Source organism: Lissotriton helveticus, chromosome 11 (assembly GCF_964261635.1).
Source record: "Lissotriton helveticus chromosome 11, aLisHel1.1, whole genome shotgun sequence".
In the NCBI taxonomy this organism is placed as follows: domain Eukaryota; kingdom Metazoa; phylum Chordata; class Amphibia; order Caudata; family Salamandridae; genus Lissotriton; species Lissotriton helveticus.
This window is the reverse complement of record NC_136072.1, coordinates 369,996,954-370,022,190: the sequence shown is the minus strand read 5'-3', so window position 1 is coordinate 370,022,190 and position 25,237 is coordinate 369,996,954. Positions and strand designations below refer to the sequence as shown.

General features: G+C 41.3%; 1 protein-coding gene across 1 annotated transcript in view; it reads left to right on the top strand.

The window, feature by feature from the left end:
* Positions 1–25,237, top strand: part of LOC144791146 (uncharacterized) — a 299,504-nt gene that overhangs the window by 217,844 nt on the left and 56,423 nt on the right. Inside the window, exons 9-10 of the mRNA XM_078665803.1 lie at positions 20,709–20,897; positions 22,152–22,342. Of these exons, the coding sequence (XP_078521929.1) occupies positions 20,709–20,897; positions 22,152–22,342 (380 nt within the window). The remainder of the gene's footprint in view (positions 1–20,708; positions 20,898–22,151; positions 22,343–25,237) is intronic.

Here is a 25,237-nt window from a genome sequence, read left to right as displayed (position 1 = left end):
CAATGGTTAGAGCGGCAGACCCTAATGCAGAGGTTTAGCCCGAGACCAGGGTTCAATTCCCTGCCTCGGCGGGTCTTGGGCTAAAAAATTCCACGGACCTGATAATTCTCGGCTCGGTGCCTATTCCAATCATGGAGTCCCACTCTGCAACTCTGGGCAATAGCTTGCTTAATCTCCACAACGGCCCCCATAACGCTAAGGATGCCTGGCCTCCACCTTGGGGGTGCCCAGGAGTGGACACCTCACAGGGAAAGCCAGGATGGGTTCCACAGCGGTATTCGTACAAGCGCCTTGAGACCCTTGCGGGTGAGTAGTGCGCTATACAAGTATCAATTTACAATTTACATTTATGTAATGTTTAATTGTTGATCTTTTTCTATTATATTGTTGAACCACATTGTTCCACTTCCTTTCGTCTCTCCTGTCCTCTCCTCCCGCATCCTCCCTCTATTTTATGTCTCTCCTTCTCTTCTCTCTCAATGTATTGAGACTGAACTATTTTGTCTGATGCCCGATGGAGCTACCTGGATTAGCTATAGGGGAGATGGGCCGTGGATTCCCTCCTTGGTCGTCACCTACCCAGTCGGTCTTTAGACAGACTTCTTTTCGTCTCTCCTTATTGTTTCTTCCCTTATCATCACTTTCTCACCTCCCCTACCCCCCACTACTTTTGTCTCTCCTTTCTCTCCTCTCCCAGTGTATTGCTGATTGTTTGATGTAATGTGTAATTGTTGATCTTTTTCGGTTATATTGCTGAACCACATTGTTCCACTTCCTTTCTTCTCTCCTGTCCTCTCCTCCCACATCCTCCCTCTATTTTATGTCTCTCCTTCTCTCCCCTCTCAATGTATTGAGACTGAACTATTTTGTCTGACGCCCGATGGAGCTACCTGGTTTAGCTATAGAGGAGATGGGCCGTGGATTCTCTCCTTGGTCGTCACCTACCCAGTCGGTCTTTAGACAGACTTCTTTTCGTCTCCCCTTATTGTCGCTTCCCTTATCCTCACTTTCTCACCTCCCCTGCCCCCTCCACTACTTCTCTCTGTCCTTTCTCTCCCCTCCTAATTGTATTACTTATTTTTTGATGTACTGTGTAATCTGTTGAACTTGTTCTGTTACAATGTTGATTCTCATGTAAAGCTCTCTGATACCTTCGGATCTAGCCAGCGCTATATAAAACTCTTTAAATAAATAAATAAATTAATAAAATGAACTTCAAAGTCGGGCGTTGTAGTAAGCACGTACGCGCGAGATTGCCTTCAACTTATATATTTAATGTATTCCTGGACAAGGATGTAAAGAGCCTATGTAGCTCTGCTCCAACTCGTACTGCCGCTACAACACTCAATGACCTCACTTATATTATAGAACATCACTACATTCTACCTGTAGAACTACATGCCATTAAAGAGACACATACAATTCTAACAAACCCATACCTACCAGGGCCAAGTTGGGGATCTACGTTGTTATGCTAATTTTTACTGTCAACCTAATGCTGGGACTCATTTTCAAATCCGATTTGTTCCACCCACATGGACGCAGCATAGAAAATATGATTTTCCGTCACTTCAGAGGCATTTAAGGTACAAAATAGCCTCTGTAGACAAATCATTGAATTGCTCTTTAACTCCTGTACAAACTATTGATGCAAAGTATAAATATGCAGCCAGGTCTACCCACCATGCAAGCTCCAAATAGTGCAGTACATCGCTGTCCGCCTGTTGCTTGAACAAAATGTATTGCTATTTACACACCATAGTTCAAACAGAGAGTTGACTTTAAAATCTTTCCCTTGTCCACATGCCCTTGCACCTGAGCACAGATCAAAAGTGGTGCTCTCCTTTTACTGACCATACACATAAGGTAGGCTGCAGACAATCATTTCACTGCAGGTTGGGTCCAATATGGCGAGAGGACCTGGCACTCTAAAAAGTCCACACTATGGAAATCTCTGCCTTTGCTCCTCTGATAGGAAGCAGACTGCAGAAGATAGTGCAGACACACAAGACCCCCCTCACTTGTGGGGCACTTGGATTGACAGCCTAATCTATGAGATGTTTTCTCTTGCACAACCTCTTCCTCTACTTTCACCTTGAGCGCTTGGAACCTCGGTCTGTTGCATCAACGCTTCACAACAACTATACACAAGATACAATAAGTAAGGTAGTACCTTGAGGGAGAAATATTTCAAGTGACATATGCATCGTGCTCTTTAAAAATACGTTGATATCGCAATTGACATCTCTGTGGATTAAATGAGCTGGTGCACGCAGAGTCCCTACTCTAAGAGTAGCAGAGGGACTGAGCCACCCATGCCTCTAGCTTCACTTCACAGCTTGACCTCTGGAAGTGAACGTTGACAATATGGGAATCAAGACCTCAACAGTGAACACAGAGACTGTATCCCTGACAGAAAGGTTTTTTTGTGTCTGACTTTTTGTCCTTCTGCGGATATTCTAGATATAGAACAATTTCATGCGTCATTTGCCTGTCACTTCTGCCAAAGAGGCTATTATAGTTGAAGCTTTTCTCATAAGTGATGCTGCTGTATTCATTTTCTTCTCAATCCTAGCCATACAGCAGGTCTCCTGCCGGTCTGCTCAAGCAGTGCAGTGAGGCTGGAATCCTGGACCACCTTGGTACTGCAACTCTTATGCTAGAATCCACTCTTGTCCATGTAGTGGGGCAGACTTGTGAGTTATTAGGTGCCTTGTCAAGATTACTGATTTCATTGTAAATACAAATGGTTAAACATTGGAGATTTAACACTACCCCGCATGGGTTGTTCTTACATTTTTGCAGTCATGAGGAGGTAAAAATTTACAAATTACCTTAGATTGAGAAAGTGCAATTCTTAGATTTTAACTGATGACAAATGCGGCAGAGGGGTTTTTATGTGCCTACCACATACTGCTTGTAGTAAACCCCTTGATAAATCCAAATAAAGGAATTCCATTATGGTACAAATCTTATTTAATGTCATCTTTCAGTATCCATACTCAAGCATAAGCTTCCAGTACAAGAATGCCCCTTGCATTCTAACCACTCCCATTTATACCAAGAATTTGGAATACACAACAATAGCATAATGCATTCTAAATGGAAAGTGCTACACAAACATACATATACTAACAGTACTGCGCCATTCCCCCCCTTAATTTACAAACATGCACAAAATTTAATCACATTTGAACTCATCCAATTTTCTTGGTCTTCTTACAATTCTTCCAGGTGTTGTTCTTAATTCAGAAGAACTCGGGGACCATCCTGTTTAGATTTCAAATTAGACAGTTCACCACTGTCCGTAGGACTGTTTTTCACATTGGAACTTTCCCTTCCATTGCTATGTGTCCTAACATTGTTTGACTCACTTTCAACGCACTCGTCTGGAATTGATACCTTCCCATTAAACCACCAGTAATTACTATGTGGAATGTTTTTTTCTTTCTCGCTCCTGTAACTTGAGCCCGCCAACGCAAGCCGACTCATGTGCCATAGTTCTCCATTATCTAAAACAACAGTGTTGTTCTTGATCACTGAACATAATTTCAGCTTCAGCAACCTTAATCCCACATTTCACATGCATCCGTAAATTAACTTGTTTGGTACCATGCTTAACATCATAATATACCTTGTTTTTCTTCTGTGCTTCCTTAATATTCCTCTTCAACTCCTCCAGATCACACTTCACCATTCTTGTCATCCATCCTGGATTGACAATTTTACAGGACAAATAAAGGCAGTAGGGCTATAGGACAGTCACACTAGTATTTATCCATATTATTTAGACCCGGACACTCAACTGTTTTTGATTCTACTGCGAACAAATCACTACACAAAACCACTTAGCACATACAGGACAGGAATGCCTATTGTCTACACATGTGTTATCGTTGATAATATAATTAATCATTTTTAGAAACTTCACATTTCTGTAATGGATGATGCTCAGACATCATAATTAATATAGACCAAATATATAAATTATCCAACCCGTCATTATGGAAGTGTACATTAGTAATACACAGGAGTCATGGAATCTCTTCCATGGATTCAAAGCAACAGCTACCATTTACCGGGTTCAGATGTTTGAACTCTGAACCCAGTAGATGGTAGCTGTTGCTTTGGATACATGTAAGAGCAATATAATTGATCATAATGAATTCACTTCTGATGAGAAAGATGGAGGGATGGAACAAACACATTGGAGTTCAACATAGAATATTTGATAACTCATCTTTGATACTATTGCCCGGCATCCACTTAATTACAACGCAAAGCCTACCTAGAGATGATACACCTGGTTTTGAGCATTTACTTAGAACCCTGATGAAGTCTGTTTAGGACAAAACGCCTTGGCTGCGCTGAATTCATGTTTACATCTACAAAAAGACTAAAAATAATTCAAGATGTTTTCATCAACATTCCGCGACTCCTGGGTATTACTTATGTGCACTCAGTAATTACGGGTTGGATAATTTATATAATTGGTCTATATTAATTATGATGTCTGGGCATTATTAATGATGGAAATGTGAAGTTCCTAAGAAAAGATTAATGATAATATCAATGATAACACATGTAGATATTAGACACTCCTGTCCTGATGTGCATGCTGGATTGACCTTTGAGAAAGGAACTCTCCCATTTCATTAATAGAAAATTGACTATTTTCAATGGAGCCATGACATTTTACTCTGTATGCCCATACCATTTGTATCAATTCATTCTTTCATGAAATATTCACCTTATTGGAGAGTTGAAATATGCCTTTCATTATTCTATTAATCCTTTCCATAACACAATTTCTACTGAAGAGATAGAGGAATGTGATATTTTGTGTAACACCTAAAGCTTTTACGCCATCAATCATTTCTTTGGATTTAAATTGCACCCCATTGTCTGTGAGGATTGAGGAAGGGAAATCCTCTCTCAACAACACAATGTCTAGAAAATCAATAAAGGTTTTAGTGTCCTCTTTATCCACAATACATATCTCAAGATTTACCATGGATCATCCTTGGATTTGGGTGATGGAGCACTAAAACTTGCATTAACCAACTTTTCCTTAGGTTTTACCCCATGATCACTAACTTTGTGTCCTAAGTACGTAACTTTTTTTTCTGCAAACTTGCAGTTGGACAACTCAGCAGTTAATCCTTTTTGACTCAAGACTCTTGTACCATTCTTAATCTGTCATCATGTGTTAGTTCTTGATAAAAGAGAGGTAGTTGGGAAATTGTGCGCAGGGTTATGCACCTAAGTGCACAGCAACAGTTTAAGATGAGTGTAGGTGCTCAAATGTTATTGTACAACTACCACCCCATGTTGTAAAGAGTGGAGACCTAGGTCCACACCGACATAGTAACCTAAAACCAATATCCTGAGCAACAAACACTTAAATCAAGCATATACAAATCCAAATGACAGTCTTTGATGAGTTCTTCTTTGCTTTATTCCAAATCTTGATAAGTGTACATCTGTACTTCAATCTTCATTACAACAGACGAAGCCACAGAACATGCCAACACATGTTTCGTCTATAAGGCTTTAAACCATAGACTTCATCAGGGCACTTGTAACGATTATATGCAGTTAATATAATTGTGATTGTTGTAAGTCATCAAACTGTATTGTCACAGTAGACAACATATCCGTATTCATTCATTCGAAACGTGAAGAGTACTCCTTGTGTATCCACCTTTCCAGTTTCATATTCGTAGGTTCTAGGTGTTCGCCAATGACTGTGTTCCCACACACTGCCAGCAATGATGGTGAAGGGGGAAGTTGAGTCCGCTGCCACCGGTAACCGAATATCTCAAAAAATTAATAATACATAATGGCTTGTTCCTATCATTACATTTGATATTCAAAACAACACTCTTCTATTTGCACACTTTGATGGTAAAGAGCACTTCAGAATTTTCCTCTACATCATTCTCTGACAAATCTTAATCACTGTTAAACATGCAACTTGGTTTTGATTTTGCTCCTTTTTCTTACACAGACTAGCGAAGTTCCCTACAGTGCTGCGCTGAGGGCATTGGCCACCTTTCCGACCAGGCATTGTGTCTACTGCTTCCGCAATGGTAACAGATAAATGTTGAGGTCTTTCCTTGGTTGGGGTTGTCTTTGCTTAGGCCTTTCTTAAAAATAGCCCCGCCATACATGTTCTTTGAGTGCAAGTTGTTCGTTCCTTTTTTACCTTCCGAGATCTTATCAACAGAAGGACTGCTACCTTGAGGAGATACCGCCTTAAAACATCTACCTGAAAATTCAGCCTTCTTTGCCAAGGCTATAATATCCTTTAAGTTTGACTCACCTTCAATCTAAAGTTTATTGTGGATTCCTATGATTTTATTTGTACACATGAAAATTTGATCCCATATCATCTCATCGTGCAAAATACCAAATTTGCATAGTGCAGCAAGGGTTTTGATATTGGAGACATACTCCTCAATAGATTCATTCTGTTGTTTCCTTTTAAAAAATGTACGTCTGGTAACTGTGACACACACAGTGGGAGAGTAATGTTCATCCAAATCTAAAAGAACGCACTTGAAAACATCAACAGCTCTCTCCATTTTATGCATTTGTTTATATACTCTGATTCCTTTAGGACCCAGGAAATGCAATAAAATTCACTTCTTTCTTTCTGGTAAAAACACATACGGATTGCCTTCCAGTGTAGCAATATAATTAAATTAAATACTTATTCCATTCTGCCCACTTGACAATAGGTGCACCAGGATCGGTTAGACAGTCTTTTGATGTGTTTAAAGTAATACCAGCACTTCAGGCACTGAGTTGGCTTTAATGGTATTTGCTCCAAAAAGGGACAGAAATAAAAACTGAATCCTGAAACAATGTATCGATGGGAGTCAATGAGGAGGTACAATTTAGAGAGTAAATAATTTACTCTCTAAATTGTACCTCCTCATTGACTCCAGTTAAGACCTTGGTGCATGATACTGTACCCACCCATGGCTCAACTGGGGCAACGGGTTTCTCCTGTGGTTTCAAATATAGAAATAAAAACTAAGCACCAGACAGACATCAGTTTAACAAGGGTGTCTCTAACTATGAAGAAGCCAAATGTCAGTTTGCACCCTCTCTGATAAAAAGCAAACCCAAATAAAACTTTCTGGATTCAACAGTTTATAAAAAGCAGGCTTACTTTTGTAATGATATATTTATCGTATCTGATTATCGTGTCAGCAACGTGCTATTCCAAAATTTAGGAAATGCTTTTGTGGTTGCGGCAGTATGAAGAAAACCAAATAACGCAAGATAGCACAAATCACATGTCAGGAGCTGCTGAAAGGGTAAGTTACATTCTGTGGATTGCGGATTCAAGATGGAGGCAGGACAGGTCACTCACTGTGACCTGGTGATGACCACTTAGCCCAGAATCCTATGTGTGGTTCCTTTGATTGAAGAGACACGCTGGAAAACAAATAACTCAGGTAAAGAAAGCGCCGGGAATCAGGCAGGCACATTGTCCTTGCTAGTATGCACAGAGTGCTTACAGATAAGCACTAGATCCGTTTTTAGGGAGAAGAAGAAAGGGGTATTTGAAAGTAAGCCACCAGCAATGGCCAAGTGCTCAAACATACCAGCAATGATTCAAGTGTATAAACATCACATCATTACATCACTTCCATCAGCCCCACCGTCATTAATACGTGGATTCCGGCAAAATGAAGGATTTCTAGAAATTCTTCGTACTCAGTACTTGGAAAAGACACACAACTATGTAGACCCTTGAAGTATCTCTAAATCCACAAGGTCCAGAAGTTAATAACCATCTTGTTGCCACATTAGTGAGGTAAACTCCTTGATAAATCCAAATAAAGGAATTCCAATCTGGTACAAATCTTTATTGTAATCTTCCAGTATCCATTCTCCAGCAGAAGCTCCCAGTTCAAGAATGCCCCCTACATTTGAGCTGCTCAAATTTATACAACGAACTTGGAATACAAAACAATGACCTAATGCATTCTCAAAGAAATGTGCTAAACATGCATACATATATGAACAATACTACACTGCTCCTATTCAAGACTAACAGGTGATCAATATCTAGTTGGTCATCTTCAGCACAATGTTACAAGCCTTTACTATCATCCCTACATGTGCCATAGACCTTTCTCAGAAGTCTTTCTGTGTTTTAACCATGGGCCTTGTAGGCATTTAAGAGGTAGGTATTTGTACATGGGCCAGTGGCTGGGATTGCTAGTGTCGTGGGCTGTGCTGGGCTAGTGGCGGATGATATTTGTGTTAATAAATAGATAGCACTGACCGACTAGCTGAGAGATTGGGGCCTGATTCCATCTGAGGTAGAACTAGTCATCTATCCTCTTTTGTACAGAAAGCAAAACATCCACTGAAGAGTAGGGGATTTGTGGTCTGAGATAGAAGAAATCTTTGAAGAGGGAAGTGTTGCTGTCGATGTGAAGAGGTTGATAGAAGGCAGTATATTATGCCTCCTCCTATCAAACTTGTCTAATTCGCAAGGACAAAGTGCATATGATGTTTACATGACAGTATGGAGCCTTTTCTTGTTCTTCCATGAATTCATCTATTGCTCTTATTCATCTTCCACACGTCCCCTCCTCTTCTTTTACATTACATTATCATGTATTTGTCGAGCGCTCATACAGAGGCACTCCTTGGCGCATTAGGAAGACACAACCTTAAAACCTAACAGTACCTGAGAAAAAGGCCAGTAGATACTTAAATATTGAAAAGCTGGGTTTTCAACAATCAAATAATGGGAAGTGCTCTTTTTGCAATTTCAAATATGGTTTATGCCATGCTTTGTTTTGTGAGTACACAGGTACTGAACCAGAACAAGCGCAAAGGTTGTTTTATCACAGCAGTGAGATGAAATGTTGTTGCATCAATCTTGTGACGTCTATCTGTAAAGTTACTGTAGCTTTGAATGGCTCAGTTTACTTCAGCTTTATTATGACAATAACATGGAATGTGACCTCTAGATGTGATATTTAATGTGTAAATGGACATTCATTGCACACTTGCTCCAAATATGTTTAAGTAGCTACGACAGTGAAAATAAATGCACTGCCAGCGAAAATAAGTGTCGCCTGGAAAAAAAAGGTATTTGGAGAAAGTGTAGCAAAAATGTACTTTCACACATGTACTACACTGAAAATAAAATTCTATGGTATTACCATAGTACAGTATAACAGACGTGGGAAATTATAAGTTGCTGCCTTCCAGAAAGAGTTTACTGCCTGTCATATTTCATGTCGCAATCATTTTATAGAGGAACCAATGGGGCCTATACTTACAAGGCCTATATAATTTTGTTTCACTACATAGATTACACCTTGTACTGTTTAAATAGTTTTCTTTACAACTCTACATATTGTAAAACAAGATGGCATAGAACCAAACGCGGAGCTCCGCAAACAGAAATACACAATTGATTACAATGATTGACCGATTAGAAGGCTAGCTTGACGCTCTCGAGGTTTCCCCTCTTGTGAGTCATGCCACCCCCACCCCAAAGTAAACAGTGGTAGTTGGTAGCATAGTACACTTGCTGCTTCTATTTAACTACTATACACAAACAGATACATTGAGAGGCAATTGATTTTGCATTGGTCTATTGAATAAAATCTCTGCACTGCCTGGAAAGTTTGTAATAACATTGCCCCCTTGCAATTATGAAGGGAAAATACATTAGCGGTACTTTGTCTAAGGGAAATTTACATGTGCGTCTAAAAAAAATAATATTCCTCCAGAATCGCTGCAGCAGATCTACAGTTGGGGATGAGATAGCACCAGAAAGCAGGAGAACTGAAATAACACCTTACTGGAAAGCCATGAATATTGTTAAAAAGGACCAACTTTCAGGGCAAATCCTCTGAACTCACAATAGTCCCTTGGAGTTATTTCAAGCTGTGTAATGCTTCATTTCCCAAACCACATCTAAACGTAAACTGGTGATCCCCAAAATTGAATTGAAGTCTCCAGCTTCGTCTCTATAACAAAGGTCAAAGAAATCCTGTACTTATTCTGTACAGGCTGTGATAGGCTTCTGAAGAGGTGCTCATCCTTCAACCTAGAATATTTTTGGTCTGTAGTCTCCACCTCTGAATGCATTAATTGGCTACGGTCTGGTAGAAAACCTGCAAGCAGTAAGATCCTCTTTCAGCTTTAGCTCAGAAGGTTCATGCTGAGGCTCTGGCTTTGAAATTTGACCCTTTAGAAAAGCACTCTTTAATGCTGGATGTTGCTACTGGGCTAGGAAACAAGACCTGTGATTATACTATCCATCAAGAAAGCTCCTCTAGAGCCCCTCGTACTTTACAAATACAAACCTTATTCCTTACTATAAAGTCACCAATGAGGACTTCGACCCATGTATGACAGTGAGGTTGTGTTTGTGAATATCTGGGATGATGTCTTGCAAGCTCCAGATGAAGGACAGCTCCTCAAGAAGAGCTCTATCTCCTTATATTAGACCTATCAGCAACATTAAAAATTAAGGGCCATAGACTGCTGTTGTGCAGGTTGAGAACAGCTATAGGGGAGTCAAAATCCACATTTAGACGGTTCTCTTCCTTGGTAGAGTCCAGTGCGGTAAACTGGGATCCTCTGTCTGTGCCCCCTACTTCTGGAGTACTGCAGAAATTTGCCTTATACGATGCACTATTGTGTTTTTCAGATCTCTCCATGAAGTTATAAAATTCAAGAGCCTAGGTTTCAATCCCAATGCTCTAATGATACACAAAGATATCGTCACATACATGTGCTCGAGGCTAGAATTACAGAGGCAACCTCTAGCTTACATTAGGTTGCACCATCCCTTACGGAGAGGGAATTGAAGCTAAATGTTTCTGAAGAAGACATAATGTTGCTCTGCTTGAAACATATTCTTCCTCCCCACGATTTCAGTTCTGTTTGGTGACAGTATTCACTATACAGCGATAGTCAAAACCTAGGCTTCCTCTCCTCGGTCTGGTACCTCAAACTGATACCGTAATTGAAGGCAGTTGGGCCGAATTAGGACAGCTGTGCAGGATGTTGTATTATATACCCAGTGAACGTCAGGTGGAGATGGGCGTCGTAGTCACTGACAAACGGGATTACGGCAATACAGCAAGCAGTTTCATGGTTTACAGTAATAAAAGCTGCAATGCGTGAAAAATGCTGTAGTGTGGCTTAGGTTTGGTCCTATGAAAAAGAACCTCCATCACTGCTCTTAGAAGAGAAATCCAGGGGCGTTCGGTGAGTGTCTAAAAATATTTTAGGATTCAGAATCTACTTTTCAGTGCCTCCAGAGCCTGGGTCCAGCATATCTCATGAATAAACTCACATAGTACTGCCCAGCCGACTATTGAGGTCATCAGAGGCGTGTAAGTCTAGAAGGGAAAGAATTTCCATGTGCTTGGGACAAGGCTATTGAACAGCTTGCCCAAGCACATCCAACACATTCTGTCCGGCTTTTAGAGAATCAGTGATACAGTAGTTTTTCTGGTTATTTCTTCCTAGTGGTTTGTGCTCTTCATGTCCAGCCCCCTGATACCTATAAATCTGTTGTAATAAATGCATGTATCAAAAGATTTGTTGTCAGTCACTGAGCAGCATATAAACTGCTGTAACAATTGAGATTATTCAAATGGACTAAGACAACTGCAGGACTTGGCCCTTTGTGGCTAAAGTTCCCTAAACCTTTTGCTTTCCCCCTAGATCTTTTTCCTGACATGGTGTTGCCAACTTAGATGCTTAGGACACTTTGCCACTGCTAAACAGTGTCAAAGGGCAAGTGCTACCCGTATAAAGTGTAATGGTAATTGGTTGTCCATGATTGGTATGTTTGCCTTACTAGTAAAGTCCCTAGTAAAGTGCACTATGTGTGCCAGGGCTGGTAATGCAAATGCTACTAGTGGGCCTGCAGCACTAATTGTGCTACCCACACCAGTAGCCTTAACCCCATTGATACTGCCGTCGGCCGCTGAACGTTTGGAGCACTACCTGGCTGGTGCTGCGAACGTTCAACAGCCGACACGGCCCGGACCACTCTGTAGAACGCCCAGCACTGCGCCGAAATAACGGCCGCAGTAAACGGGTTAAAGAGGGAACTCCGGCCTGCAATTGCAGTGCCTGTGTGCAGTTTGGTAAACTGCCATGTTGTTCTGACAAGTGCACCCACTTGCCAGACCGTACCCTTCCCTTTCTATGCACATCAGACACTCCTATGGTAGGTCCAAGGTACCCCCTGGGCAGGGTGTAGTGCATGAGAAAGGTAGGACATGTACTAAGGTGTGTGCCATGTCCTGACAGTGAAATAATCTCCATTTCGTTTTTCACTGTTGAAAGGCCATCTTGCCCATATGACAGAATGGGGAGGCTGTGCAATATGTTTTCCAGCCTATCTTCCCAAAGGCTTAAGATGAAGTTTAGTATGCCTGAACGCAAAATGTACTAACACATCTTTTTATGAAGGTGGTTTTGCATTGTGTGTTAAAAAGCCACTCTTTTAGAAGTGACTGAGTTTTTGTGCTCTAACATTTCTGTGTGTCTCTGCCTTGGTTGTGGATTGACTGTCTGGATTTGAAAGCGATAGGATCTGGGGCATGACTTGACCCAGGGGAGGCGGTGAGACAGCAACAGGCTGACCTGTATCTGGAGTGTAGGGGGAGGAGTAGCCCCTAGAGGTGAAGAGGCCTGGGTTGCTGCTATAAAACAATTGTCCCAGCTCCTGCTGAGTGATTGAGAATCCAGACCTCCACTAATCAAAGGAAGAAGGTATCACAGGCAGGGAGGCACCCAGAGCTGGTTTGAACAGGGGTTAGTGCCCCCCTGAACACAAAGTCTTTAAAGCCATTGAGGGGTATAACTATGAGAGCTGAAGCCCCTGAACTTCGGAGAATGGCTTGATCAAGATTGAACAAGACTGGAGCTACTTCGTGGTCAAGAGGAACCTTTGCCTAGGAAGAAACAACTGAAGCGACTGAAGGAAAGGACTGACCCTTGCTGTGTGTTCTGGGGCTGGCCTGCAGTATGCTGTTTTAACCAAGGATGGCTAAAGGAACTTTGTTGTGTGCTGTGTCCCCTTGCTTGAAAGGACTTTGCTGTGACTTGTCCTGGAGTAACTTATCCCCAAGGCCACGAGGTGAGGTGGCTCCCTGTTGCGGAAACTCAGGAACACAAACGTTTTCAGGAGAGTCTCAGCGGCGCTGTGTGCGTGTGCTTGTTGCAGCCTGAGACCGTCGTAAGAAGTGCCCTGTGATCATGGGCACCTGGAGTCCAAGCGAGGATCAGCGACACTGTGTGCATGTGCTTTTTGCAACCTGAAGCCTTTGTGAGGATTGTCCAGTTATCATGTTCACCGGATTCCAAGTGATTCTCATTAATGCTGTGTGCGTGTGCTTTGTGCAGCGTGAGACTTTCGTGCGGATGCCTTGTTATTGTGCACACCCGGAATCCAAGTGAGTCTCATCGACGCTGTGTGAGTATGCTTTGTGCAGCGTGAGACCTTTGTGAGGATTGCCTTGTTATCTTGCACCCGGAGTTCAAGTGAGCCTCATTGACGCTGTGTTTGTGTGCTTTGTGCAGCGTGAGACCTTCGTGAGGATTGCCTTGTTAACGTGCACCCAGAGTTAAAGTGAGTCTCAACTACGCTGTGCACGTGTTCTTCATGCAGCCTGAGACCTTCGTGTGGAGTGCCCGGTGATCGTGCACCCGAAGCTCAAAGAAGTCTCAACGACGCTTTATGCGTGTGCCCTGTGGCAGGTTGAGATCATCGTAGCAGCCCCGGAGGAGTTGAGCGGCTGGCCCAAGCCCTCCGTTGCTAATTCACAAAGATTGCATGGGAGGCTCAAGTCGCTGGACGAGGAGAGGAAAGAGTGAGTTCGTGCCCCCCAGGTAACTTGTGTCAACTCCTGGGGCAGGGTGTGGGCTGGGAGGGAGACGCTCTTGGCCTCTCTCTCATTCCGCCAGCGCAAGCCTCTGCTTTGGCTCGTATCGCGGCCCGTATTGCCAAGGGAGTGGCAGTACCGGGGCAGGAGTGCAGAGCTGCACTTTTTGTTACACCGTACCCATGTTGGGGGTAACTGTTGACAGAGGATGGCTGCCAGTCAGAAGAAGTGGCAGAGAGACTGCCTAAGGCACCGTGATCGGTGCCGGAGTGTATTACGCAATATCTTATTTCTGCATAACGGAGTACCTGATTGTTGTATTACACATTGCATCATTTCTGCATAACGGAGTACCTGATTAATGTATTACGCATTGCATTATTCCTGCACAACAAACTAACCGATTAGTGTATGACACATGGCATTATTTCTGCATAACGAACTACCTGATTGTCGTATGGCGCATTGCATTGTTTCTGCATAACGAACTACCTGATTATTGTATAACGCATTGCATTATTCCTGCATAACGAACTACCTGATTAGTGTATTACGCATTGCCTTATTTCTGCATACCGACGTACCTGATGGTTGTATTACACATTGCGCTATTTTACCTTGCAAAGTGCCTAGTGGTTGTATTACATATTGCATTATTTTTACATTGAAACATGCCTGATTGCTGCGTTACGCATAGCATTATTGTTAAATTGCAAAAGTGCCTGATTCTAGCTTTACGGACTGCATAACATGGTATTAGGATTACAGTGGAATGTTTAGAAGTGCTCATTATTATCGTCAGAGTTTACAAGGGCTGGCTGGCCTAACAACAACCCAGGAGAAATATTACACATACTCATATGTTGGATTTATATTGTGTGGTCTTATGGTATATCTTTTTATATAAAATGTATACTCGTTTTTATAAATCTCGTGTGCAGTCTATTTGTGGTTTCATCATTGGCTTGCTGTGAGCGTGGTTGCAAATACTTTACACATTTGCCTTGAAGATAAGTCTGGCTGCTTGTGCCGAGCTACCAAGGGCTATCTCAGAAGGTGACCTTCCTTTCCCTGACATAGTTTAAATTTAAGTTTATTTATTTTTGCATAGTTAACTAAAACCATTACAATATTAACACTTAAAAGAGTAACATTTTAAATATACAGTCAATATGAGTTCATCCGCCTTAGCTGCCTTTATAGTTGTTACAGTTACTAAAGAAAAATCTTTGTTAAAACCAGTTAAAAGCCAAAGGTAGTAAATTCATTACAGTTTAAAATCACAGTTAATTATACTTGTTAAGGAAAGTCATTAGCTCGCTGGATGCTGTGATGTACAGCCTCAGATTTTCTTAACTCCAGCCATACTTGCCAATTTGTCACATCATTCAAATTATCTCGACTTGTTGCAAGGGTTATCCCTCTGCTACTGGCGGGCATCCTTAATTATGGTCCTGTCTGCTGGACAGCTTGCGGCTACAAAGCTTTGTGGAGCATTTTTTGGTATTTTTGGGATTTTTTGTTCGGCTATCATAAGGAATTTTACCAATCTGCTATTTAGTTGGATTTTTACAGGGTTTAAGCAGGCCAGCACTGCTTGCCTCCTGGTGCGGATGCCTTTCTATTTAAAAGGTTTTTTTAGGAGCTGCTGCCGCGCTTGGTGCAGTTCTTTGCATAGGCAAATTAAATGTAGAATGTCGCCATTCTTGATGTTACACAGCCTGCAAGTATCTTGTGCTGTTGCCCTCAGCCAAGGTGGTAGATGCTGAGCACATGGAAGGATCCCCAGTATGTGCCTTAAGAAGTTCATTTTTATGGCCCTAGGATAGCCCTGATTAAAGTATGGTTGTGGGCCGAGTGATTTGTAGGAGTTAAGGGTCATCCAGGCATGATTCTTTGCCTTGTCCTCCACTAAGGAGATTTGTTTTCTTTTTTCCAGACTAGTTTTTTAAAGTTGAGATAGCTGAGTTAAGCATCCCAAAGCCCCGTAAGTTTGGTAGATTCCAAGGCTTGCTTGAGAGAGCTCCCTGTGCTGTATATCGTGCCACAGCAGATAGTTTAGCATGTTTATAGTGGCACTTCTTATATTATGCCAGCAGATGATGTAAGCGTCATACCTGGCTAATACTTGTTGTAGAAGGCCAAACTCCAACCTTATTTGAGCAGCTGATGTGTAGGGCAGGAGGCAGAACATAGTTCTGTAAGCTTTGACCTGCGTGTTATCCTGCTCCTTAGTGTCTCTTCCCCATATTGCCTCGCTGCCATAAGTAATCGAGGGGAGTAGTTTAGACTGTACTACCTTCAAGAGCGGGGTCAGAGTCAGTCCCATCAATTGATTTGCAAGGTTTTTCATTGTTATTTCCTTTTTCTGGCACCCAATCAACCCTTCTTTGTCGAATTTGACTTCTAAATACTTGTACTCGCAAGCTGGATCTATTTTAATGCCGCCAAGAAACCAGTTCCTCTGTGGGTTCTTTGTATTGTTTATTGACATTGTCCGGGTCTTGCTCAGATTTATTTTTAACTTGTTTTCTGTTGCGTAGTTCTGTATTTCCGTCAGTAGATGTTGGAGACTGACGTGAGTATGACTAAGCAGAACTACATTGTCTTCATACATCAAATCAAATCAAAATTACTTTATTCGGTTTCAATCAAGAAAAACCATAAAAGTACATACATAAAAGCCGAATACATTGATAAGATATTTATACAAAATGTAAAAGACAAGTATGCCATAATAAAATATCTTAATATACAAAGATAATATTAAGACCGTTCATATGATCATTGGATTCAAATCGTGAGCACAGTGTAGGATGGTGAAAAAAGTACGACAGTATTTCTGTTATAAATTAGTCCTATGTCTGATACAGAACTTCAGAAATTTTACAATATTTGTCACCAGGCATTCTGTCTCCATGAATTGCAGTACGATAAGGGCAGGACGACATTGGCGTAAGCCTAAAATTTTTACAATTGGGATTAAGCAGAGCTTTCTCGGTTCTACGTAAAATGTACAAAAAAGAACCACATGGATTAGCGATTGAGTTGATACGTCATCTATGGGGCAAGGTGTTAACAGCTTCGACCAATCATTGACTCTGGGAAAGGTTACCAGACGATCAAAAATGTTAAACCTAAAACGAGTCAACAGGTACCTTTCGTAGCCACTCAGATTACAAATTAAATAAGGCTGGATGGCAATAGTAGATTGCATCAGCAATGAATGTTGAACCAAGCTTTTTTTAACCTCAGTAACCAGACGCAGATCTTCCAGATGAGGCAGGCATAGCTTTTTCAGCCCTTTTCTCGATAACTCTGCAGCAAGAGGGGGGTTATGATAATATCTTTCTAAATCCAGATCGAACAGAAACTTTTTGACATATAAAAGCCAACCAATCCTGTTTGAGTTTTCAAGTGCAAGGCAGTCTTTTAGTAAGCTTTGATTAAAAACTAACTTTGTAGAAGACCAGAGGCGGTGCCACAATAGAATCGGCTGCATTTTTACAATATCGGTGATATGTGGCAAACCTAGTTCTAGGTGGCAACTAAAGGTTGAGGTACCTCGTGGAACAGCGAGGAGAAACCTCAAGACACTGTTCTCCACTTTTTGGAGGTCTTCCACCTGACCGGAACCCCACACCCCTGCTCCATAGATGGCTGTACTAAGGCATTTTGCCTGGTAGAGTTGAATCATCTCGGCCGGTGGTCTTTCACCGAGCCTCTGGGTAAAGCTTACTAGTGCCGAGGTGGACCTTATGAACAGCAGCTTTCTGGCGTCTATAGCCTTTCTCCTTGTGAACTTATCATCAATTAAGATTCATAAATAGGGATACGTATTCGTGTTCTCCACCTTGATATTATTGATGAAGATGTCTCTCCTTTTCTTATGCCTTTGCCCTGAGTTCATCATAAAAGTTTTTTAATATTAATTTTTAGGTCTAAATTAGACATATAGGTGTTATACCTATTAAGCGAACGTTGGAGTTCCAGAGTAGTGCGTGCAATGATTGCAGCGTCATCCGCTTACAGTAGAGCGGGTATCGGGCGGTTATGAAGAAGGGGAAGGTCCTGGCACCCCTCCAACATGGCTTGTTCAAGGCCATTTGTAGAGTGTAAAGAGGAAGGGCGCCAGGACACAGCCCTGCCTGACACCCCGCTCAACCCTAAACGGCGCCGTAAACTACCCTCCCACTCCAAACCTCACCTGGCCGTGGAATTAGAATACATTTCGCGCAGGAAATTAACAAAAGAGAGGTCAACGCCCATCTCTATTAAAATGCCCCACAGTTTCGAATGGCTTACGCAAACGAAGGCTGATGTTAAATCTACGTAGGCCATATACAGACTCCCGCCCTTTGCGTTCACATATTTGCCCATTAACAGTGTCAAATTTAGGACTTGCTCAGTAGTACCCATACCCTCCCTGAACCCGTATTGGAGGTCTGACTGTATCTTGTTGCCATCAGCCCATTGTTGTAGGCGCTCAAGAATAATGCGCCACACAACTCTGCCCAGAGAATCCAATAATGAGATGGGCGGTAACAAGATGGACTTTGACTATCTCCTTTTTTAAATACCGGGACCAGGATTGAGTCTGACCATGATTCCACCAGTCCCACTGTGCAAATAGCTTCCAATACCCTTACCAATATTGGCGTCCCGAGATCCATATTATATTTAAAAAGGTCAACCGGACCCCGTCAGGGCCTGGCGCCTTTCCACCTTTACTTGCCATTAGGGCGAGTTCGATTTCTGACTGAGTAAAGTCCAGAACGATAGGGATGAATGGGGGGTTTTGACAGTGGCTAGTCATCCCCGTGTGATTGTGATCAGTCGGTACTCTAGCAGTTAGTCCAAATATCTGCGAAAAATGTTTCACCCAAGATAATTCATCAATAGCTATTTCAATTGTATCGTTTTCCCTGGGTTCAGACAAAAAAGGAGATTTAATTATCTTCCAGAAAGCGTTACTATCTTTCGCCGAGCAGCTCTTATGAAGTTCTGCCCACAACTCCTGCTTCAATTCAGCTTTCCTTGCTTTAACTACGGAGTTATAAATCTTTCTGAGTTGTATAATTTCTCGTTTCTCCCTTTCTGATGTATGAAGGGCAGATTTTAAATTGGAATATGCTTCAGTACAAGCACTATTAAACCAGCCCTTCATTTTCCTCTTATTCCCTTTAGGATAAATACATAAGGCTTCCTTTACTACATTAGTTTTAACCGCAAAGTTATCTAAAATGTCTTGGTGAGTAGAGGAGGTGTCTAAACATTTTTCTATAGCCTTAATGGAATTCTTCACTACTTCCGCAGTGATCTTAAGTGGGTCTGCTCGATCCCACTTCAGCGAATACCCGTTTAATCTGTCCAGTATCAGATATTCATGACCGTATGTTCTTTCTCGATTAATCTTTTCTCGACTGGTCGGGAGGTAAAGGGTAATGCTGTTCGGAAAATGATCACTGAAAGCATTATCGTGGGTTTTAAAATTCAATATACGGGACGCTGCAGTACTTGACACAAAAAATAAAATCTATGCAATAAAAGCTCCTTTGCCATTAAAGGTCGGTATGAGGGGGACTGGTGGTACCACTAATTTGTTAGCCAGGCCAAGTTCTAAAATGAATAGTGTCTCATTTAAACAGTTCCCACTCAGTGTATGTAGAAAATGGGTCAGGTTATTGATGTTCTCATCTTGTTACAAGTTAAGTTATCGTTTTGGCCACATGGAGATAAATTACCTCTTTTAGAGTGGTTATCAACTGGGCCTTTTGCAAATTGTTATAAAAATGAATTAAAACGAAAATGTCTAATATATTCATGTCAAGAATGACTATTTGGAAGTTCGCCTCCATACTTGAGATTGGTTAATACTTTCACTCCTGCCCTGGGTGAATGGGAGTTACAGGCGTCAAGCACCTTTGGAAAGTCAATGATGAATACATTGAACAAGGTTGATGCCAGCACACAGCCCTGTTTCAGTCCTTTTGTTGTGGGGACTTTTGAGGAGAGGTGGGTGCCGCTGCCTTGTTTCACCTGCACCCAGGTGTCAGTGTGTAGAAGCAGCAGTATGCCCCATCGCGCCAGTTTCCCCCACAGTGTGCCTCTCTCTACATTGTCAAAGGCAGTACTAAAGTCAATATAATTTGGAGGCTTTTGCTGCGTCGGTTATTAGAGAGATTGGGAGGATATTTGTAGATGTGCTAGCCATTTTGCGGAAACCGGTCTGATTCAGCGGTATTATCTGATTCGTCTCAGCCCAGAGTGTGAGCTCCTCTAATATGGTGCCTGCAAAATATTTCGCTTCATTATCGATCAGGGCTACTAAATGATAATTATAGGGCTAGGCCTTGTCTCCCTTTTTATAGATTGGGACTATTGTCGAGCCCCTCCAAGATTCTGGTATTCTGTTTCCCTGACATGGAAACGCGGGTCCCTATTTGGCCTAAGGTACCTATCTCATCCAACCAGGGATCCCAGGTATAACAACAATGTAAAGAAAGAGAGAATTCCCTTCATTCTGTGACTTGTTTTCTAAAATCTGAGGTACGGTGGCCTCTAGGAGGAGTGGTGTTCTAACTCATCTTTTGCATGGCTGCAGTGCAGAGCACACACGTTGCTTGATAGGCTAAAACACAATTTTATTGTAGGTGCTTGTTCAGCTACAGTTGAGTACTACATTTTAAAGTTTTTCCAGGATGAAGATAGAGACCAATGAGACTGGACTCACCAACAGATTGTAAGTTCAACACCCTTGAACCACTAGCAGAAGCTCTACGTATAACACTCTGGTATTCCGTTTTCTTCCAGGATTGCTGGGATACGATGTGTGCAGCTAACAGGATTCGCAAAAGGATTCACCTATGAAATTGGTCAGACCTTTTCTGGGGAGAGTAACCATGCCTGGAACGCGGTATACCTTGATGGAAGATGGCACCTCATTGACTGCACGTGGGGTACTGGATTTGTGAATAACATCAGCAAGAAGTTTACCTTTGAGTAAGCAACAGTTTATTTTTGTTACTGGTCATCCTATATGTGTGGAGTGAGGTTGTCACTGCGGTCTTTCTGCAACTTCTTCATTGACATGTAATGTTAATCGAACTAATAATGACATGTCTAATGCATAATTATTAGTGGAATAAGATGATACCTTTGGAGAGAGGAAACTAGGTCCCGATGTATCACTCCCCTCCGCAAACCAGGGATCTGCAGTTTGAACTGAGATGGTTTGAGAATCGGAATTACATTTTTGATGCACCCAATGTACTGTCTATTCGCAGGGGGTGCAACATTAATTGAGCAGGTACATGTTGTGACCCCCTGTGAATGGCTGGCAATGTAAGTATTGAAGACTGATGAGGACAGCAGACCTCAGTTCCGTCATTTGCTTCCCAAATGGGGATCAAAATGCAATGTTGTCCAATAATGGAACTGGTGCTGCTTCACTAAAAATTTTACCTGTGTGGGAAGTCATTGGGATAGCAGGAGAGGCTGCTCCTCTCGAAGATGATGTTATGACTGACAAAGGGAAAGGACTCCCAAAGAATGAATGGAGAGCTCAGTGGACCTCAGGATATCAGTTATGTAGCAAGGAGTGGAACTCCAGTCTAGTTCAGGTGAACGGTGGTCGTGTAAGGGCCTATACTCAACTGAATTTAGTGGTAAGTGACAGGAGGAAGAATATGCTACTTACACATATGTATGACCCCAGCTATAGGAAACGAAAAAACTGTCACAGCAATTCAATGACATTGTGGACGCATGAAAAAATAATTTAATGTATGAGCCTGTGACATGTAATAGTTGCCACTTCATTGCTAACGTGGATGACTATAATGTACTTAAAATGTCGAGGACCATGTTTGATTAAACACTGAGGGCCTTAGTTAGAGTTTGGTGGAAGGGATACTCCATCACAAAGTGCTGTATGTTCAGGTCGCCATATTAAGTGCTTTATAGCATATGGCACTCATAATACAGTGAACAGTCTGCTAAATTCGAAATGAGTCCCTGAGAGTCCATTGAAACATACAAGGGCAGTGAATAGAAAGTTATGTGGACTCTTCATTACGTGTGGATGTAGTAAAGGTTATGTGAAATATGCCTGAAGATGCAGGCATTGAATAAGACTGCTTTTATGTGCATGCAACCAAATATGTTGTAATACATGAGACCCTTGTTGATCTGTGCTTGGATTGGCAGATGGTGAGGTTCTCTTTTCATGTCCTCTGACTGTCTTTTGTTCTGCAGGTACAATGAGTTTTACTTCCTCACCCATCCTGCCCTCTTCATTGATGGCCATTTCCCAGACAACCAGAACTGGCAGCTGTTAACACCACCACTGTCACTGAAACAGTTTGAGAGCAACATCCGTCGCAAGAGTTCCTTTTATACTGCTGGACTGCTTGTGGCAAATCCGGAAACAGTCATAATTGAAACAGGTATAGGAGACATATATCACCATGTTCTGCTATGTGAGACCACACTCCACCTCACAGTAAGAATGACCAGGTACTGCATCCGCTGTAAGCCTCTCATTGTTAAGTAAAAGTAATATCAAGGTGTAGGCATCTAGTGGCTGACCACTCTCCGAGATGCTGAGTGCTCCACAATACTGCAACTTTGTGGGCCCCACTCTTTGATACTTAGTACCTCAAAGACACATGCATCCAATACATACATGTATGCAACACATACAGTTACGTGTCCAACACATCTCCACTCATACTGTCCACAGTCTCATATGTACTACTCTTTTTTGCAGGAAGTTGAAAAAATTAAGCCCTTTATTTGATAGAATGCAGGGAAGCAAAGTGATTTCAAAAGTGACCATGCTGGCACTGGCAGAAAGCAGAAGGCAGGCAGGAGAAGACCACACCAGTCTTATCCTTACAGTGCCTACAGACAATAGGAACGTATGGCATTGATTGCAGGTGACTGGGAAGTGAGACCAGAACAAGGCTTGGCCAAGAATATTGTTTGTTGTTAAATTAGTTGTGGCACAATGTGGCTTTAATAAGACCATTAGAAACATTGCCACCATTGTTAAGGATTGCTTGATGATGACATAGTGTTTTTGACTCGCACCCTTCTTTAGTGATACTTAAAATACTGGTGCATAACTGGCCATTCTCTCAAATTTGGCTTCGATGTAATTGAGATTATGAACATATAAAGGGTGTATATTTGAAGAAGATTCAATAGGGTACAGGAAAGGATTGAACAGGCTTGAAGCGAAGAAGGTCTGGTGTATCTCTTTACTATTCCCATGACAGATTATATTCTAAGATTTGTTTAGGTGCTTGCATGGGCTATGGTCAATTCACTTATCATGATGTACGCCTGTGGGCACTGGGCAAATGGGCAGTCCTAAGGAAGACCAAGCTATATTGTTTTGAGAAGCTTTAAAGCATAGCCATCTAACAAACCCTTACATGTTGCTATGCTTTATGACTTTCACACTCTTTGAACTGGTGGTGTGCACAGTCAAGGAATTATTTCTCAGGGAAACCTATCCACTGGTTGTTAAAGCAATGAGGCTATAGGCCTGATTTAGAGTTCAGTAGACAGGTTACTCTGTCACACACACGACAGATATCCCTTTCACTGTACTACAAGTGCATTACATCCAATGACACTTGTAAAATGGCAGACAGGAAATCTGTTGACAGACTAACCCGTCCGCTGAACTCTAAATCTGGCCCTGAACTAGATACAGCGGTCAAAGGCTGGATAACAAATGCACACTTCAATTTTGTTCACATGGAGCTAGTTTTTAATTTGTTTGGAGTGGTGGCAGGTGGCGGGCCCCGGCACTTATTTTTGCGAACCAGAATTTATTTTGTATTTATAGTGCATTTTTACTTTGCCAGTAGTTCCTCAAGTCTACACAATCACATATCATATGATTCAGAGACTGACATGCAGTTTGGCATATAGGTATCATGGATCGAAAGATTGTATTATTTGCAGGAGCTGCATACAAAACAAAAGAGCATTTATATTGCACATAGTGAATTGATGAATGTCAAACATATTCATCTAAATAGTTTATGGCTTTCTCCCACTCTTCTATGCATACTTTCAGACCTATTTCTTCAATCTATAGGTCTATGAGGAGTTAGAAATGTATCAGTCTTTGAGTTAAACATATCTATAGTACTGGAAGACTTAATTTGGGTATACTGGCAGCTTGTAGATTCTCCTCAATCAATTCTCACTATCAATTGTGGTTTTAGCCTGTGTGCAAAGTAAGAGTTAATTTGAACATATTGGGAAATCTCCATCTATAGCATTTATGCCTTTGTTTGCAATCTCGTCGATCCCAACATATCCTGGTATTCCTGCTTGTTTCATATTGGATCATTATTCTTCATTGTGGAATACCTTTAGGAATTAGATAATTTCCCTCAGTGATCCTAACTGTATGATTTTTCTCCTCCTTTCCTACACATTTAGTAACTCTGCTCTATTTGAGCAATCCTTAATAAAAACATTTTAGCAATTGTATTTTTGTATTTTCAGGGGTAAATTTGTCCACAACCATTTGGACTTCATAACATCTATAAGTGAAGTTATTAAGGGAATACTGTTCTGCTCTTTTCAGTAGTTCTATTAATCTCACTGCAGTAGCTTAATATCGCTAATAAAAATTAGGAGATTCAAATTCACCTCCTGTGCATAACTTCGTAATTTGCTGATTTGCTTGCCCACTGTTTTATTATTTGATTGAATACCTGATTCCATCACAAAGGTAATACAAACATGTAACATACTCAATAAATCTGATTAATGATAATTGTAAATTATTTGACCTATTTTATTCAATCCACCACAATTTCGGACAGCTTGTTCTCAAAATTCTGTTCATACATTTTTTTGTGCATTAGTTCAATCTTAAACAAGGGTAGATGTTGAAAGCTTTTTTAGGTAGATTTTACAAGGTTTTTTAGGGATATCAATTCAAAATTGGCAAATAGAATGTAGGTTTTCTACTATTCAAAATGTTTAGAAATTGTCTGATTATTTTTCATATTATCTGACAATATCGCTCTTTCTGGTAACTAACTACTTGCAGTGTTTGGATTTACATATTGCCCTGAATAATTTTGGCAAGTAGATTAATAGGTAGAAAATAAAAGCACAGAGCTCAAAGGGACCTTCTGCCTTTCCCCCCATTAGACTGAAAATTCCTTAGTTTTTCATCATTAATCAGTAAAGTTGCCAAGAGATTCCCTTGTAGAACGCTCTTAATAAATGTTGGTGGGTATTATTTTTGATATAGGACAGCACACACAAAATCTTTCATTTAACCTTATTAAACAAAACCTGCTGTG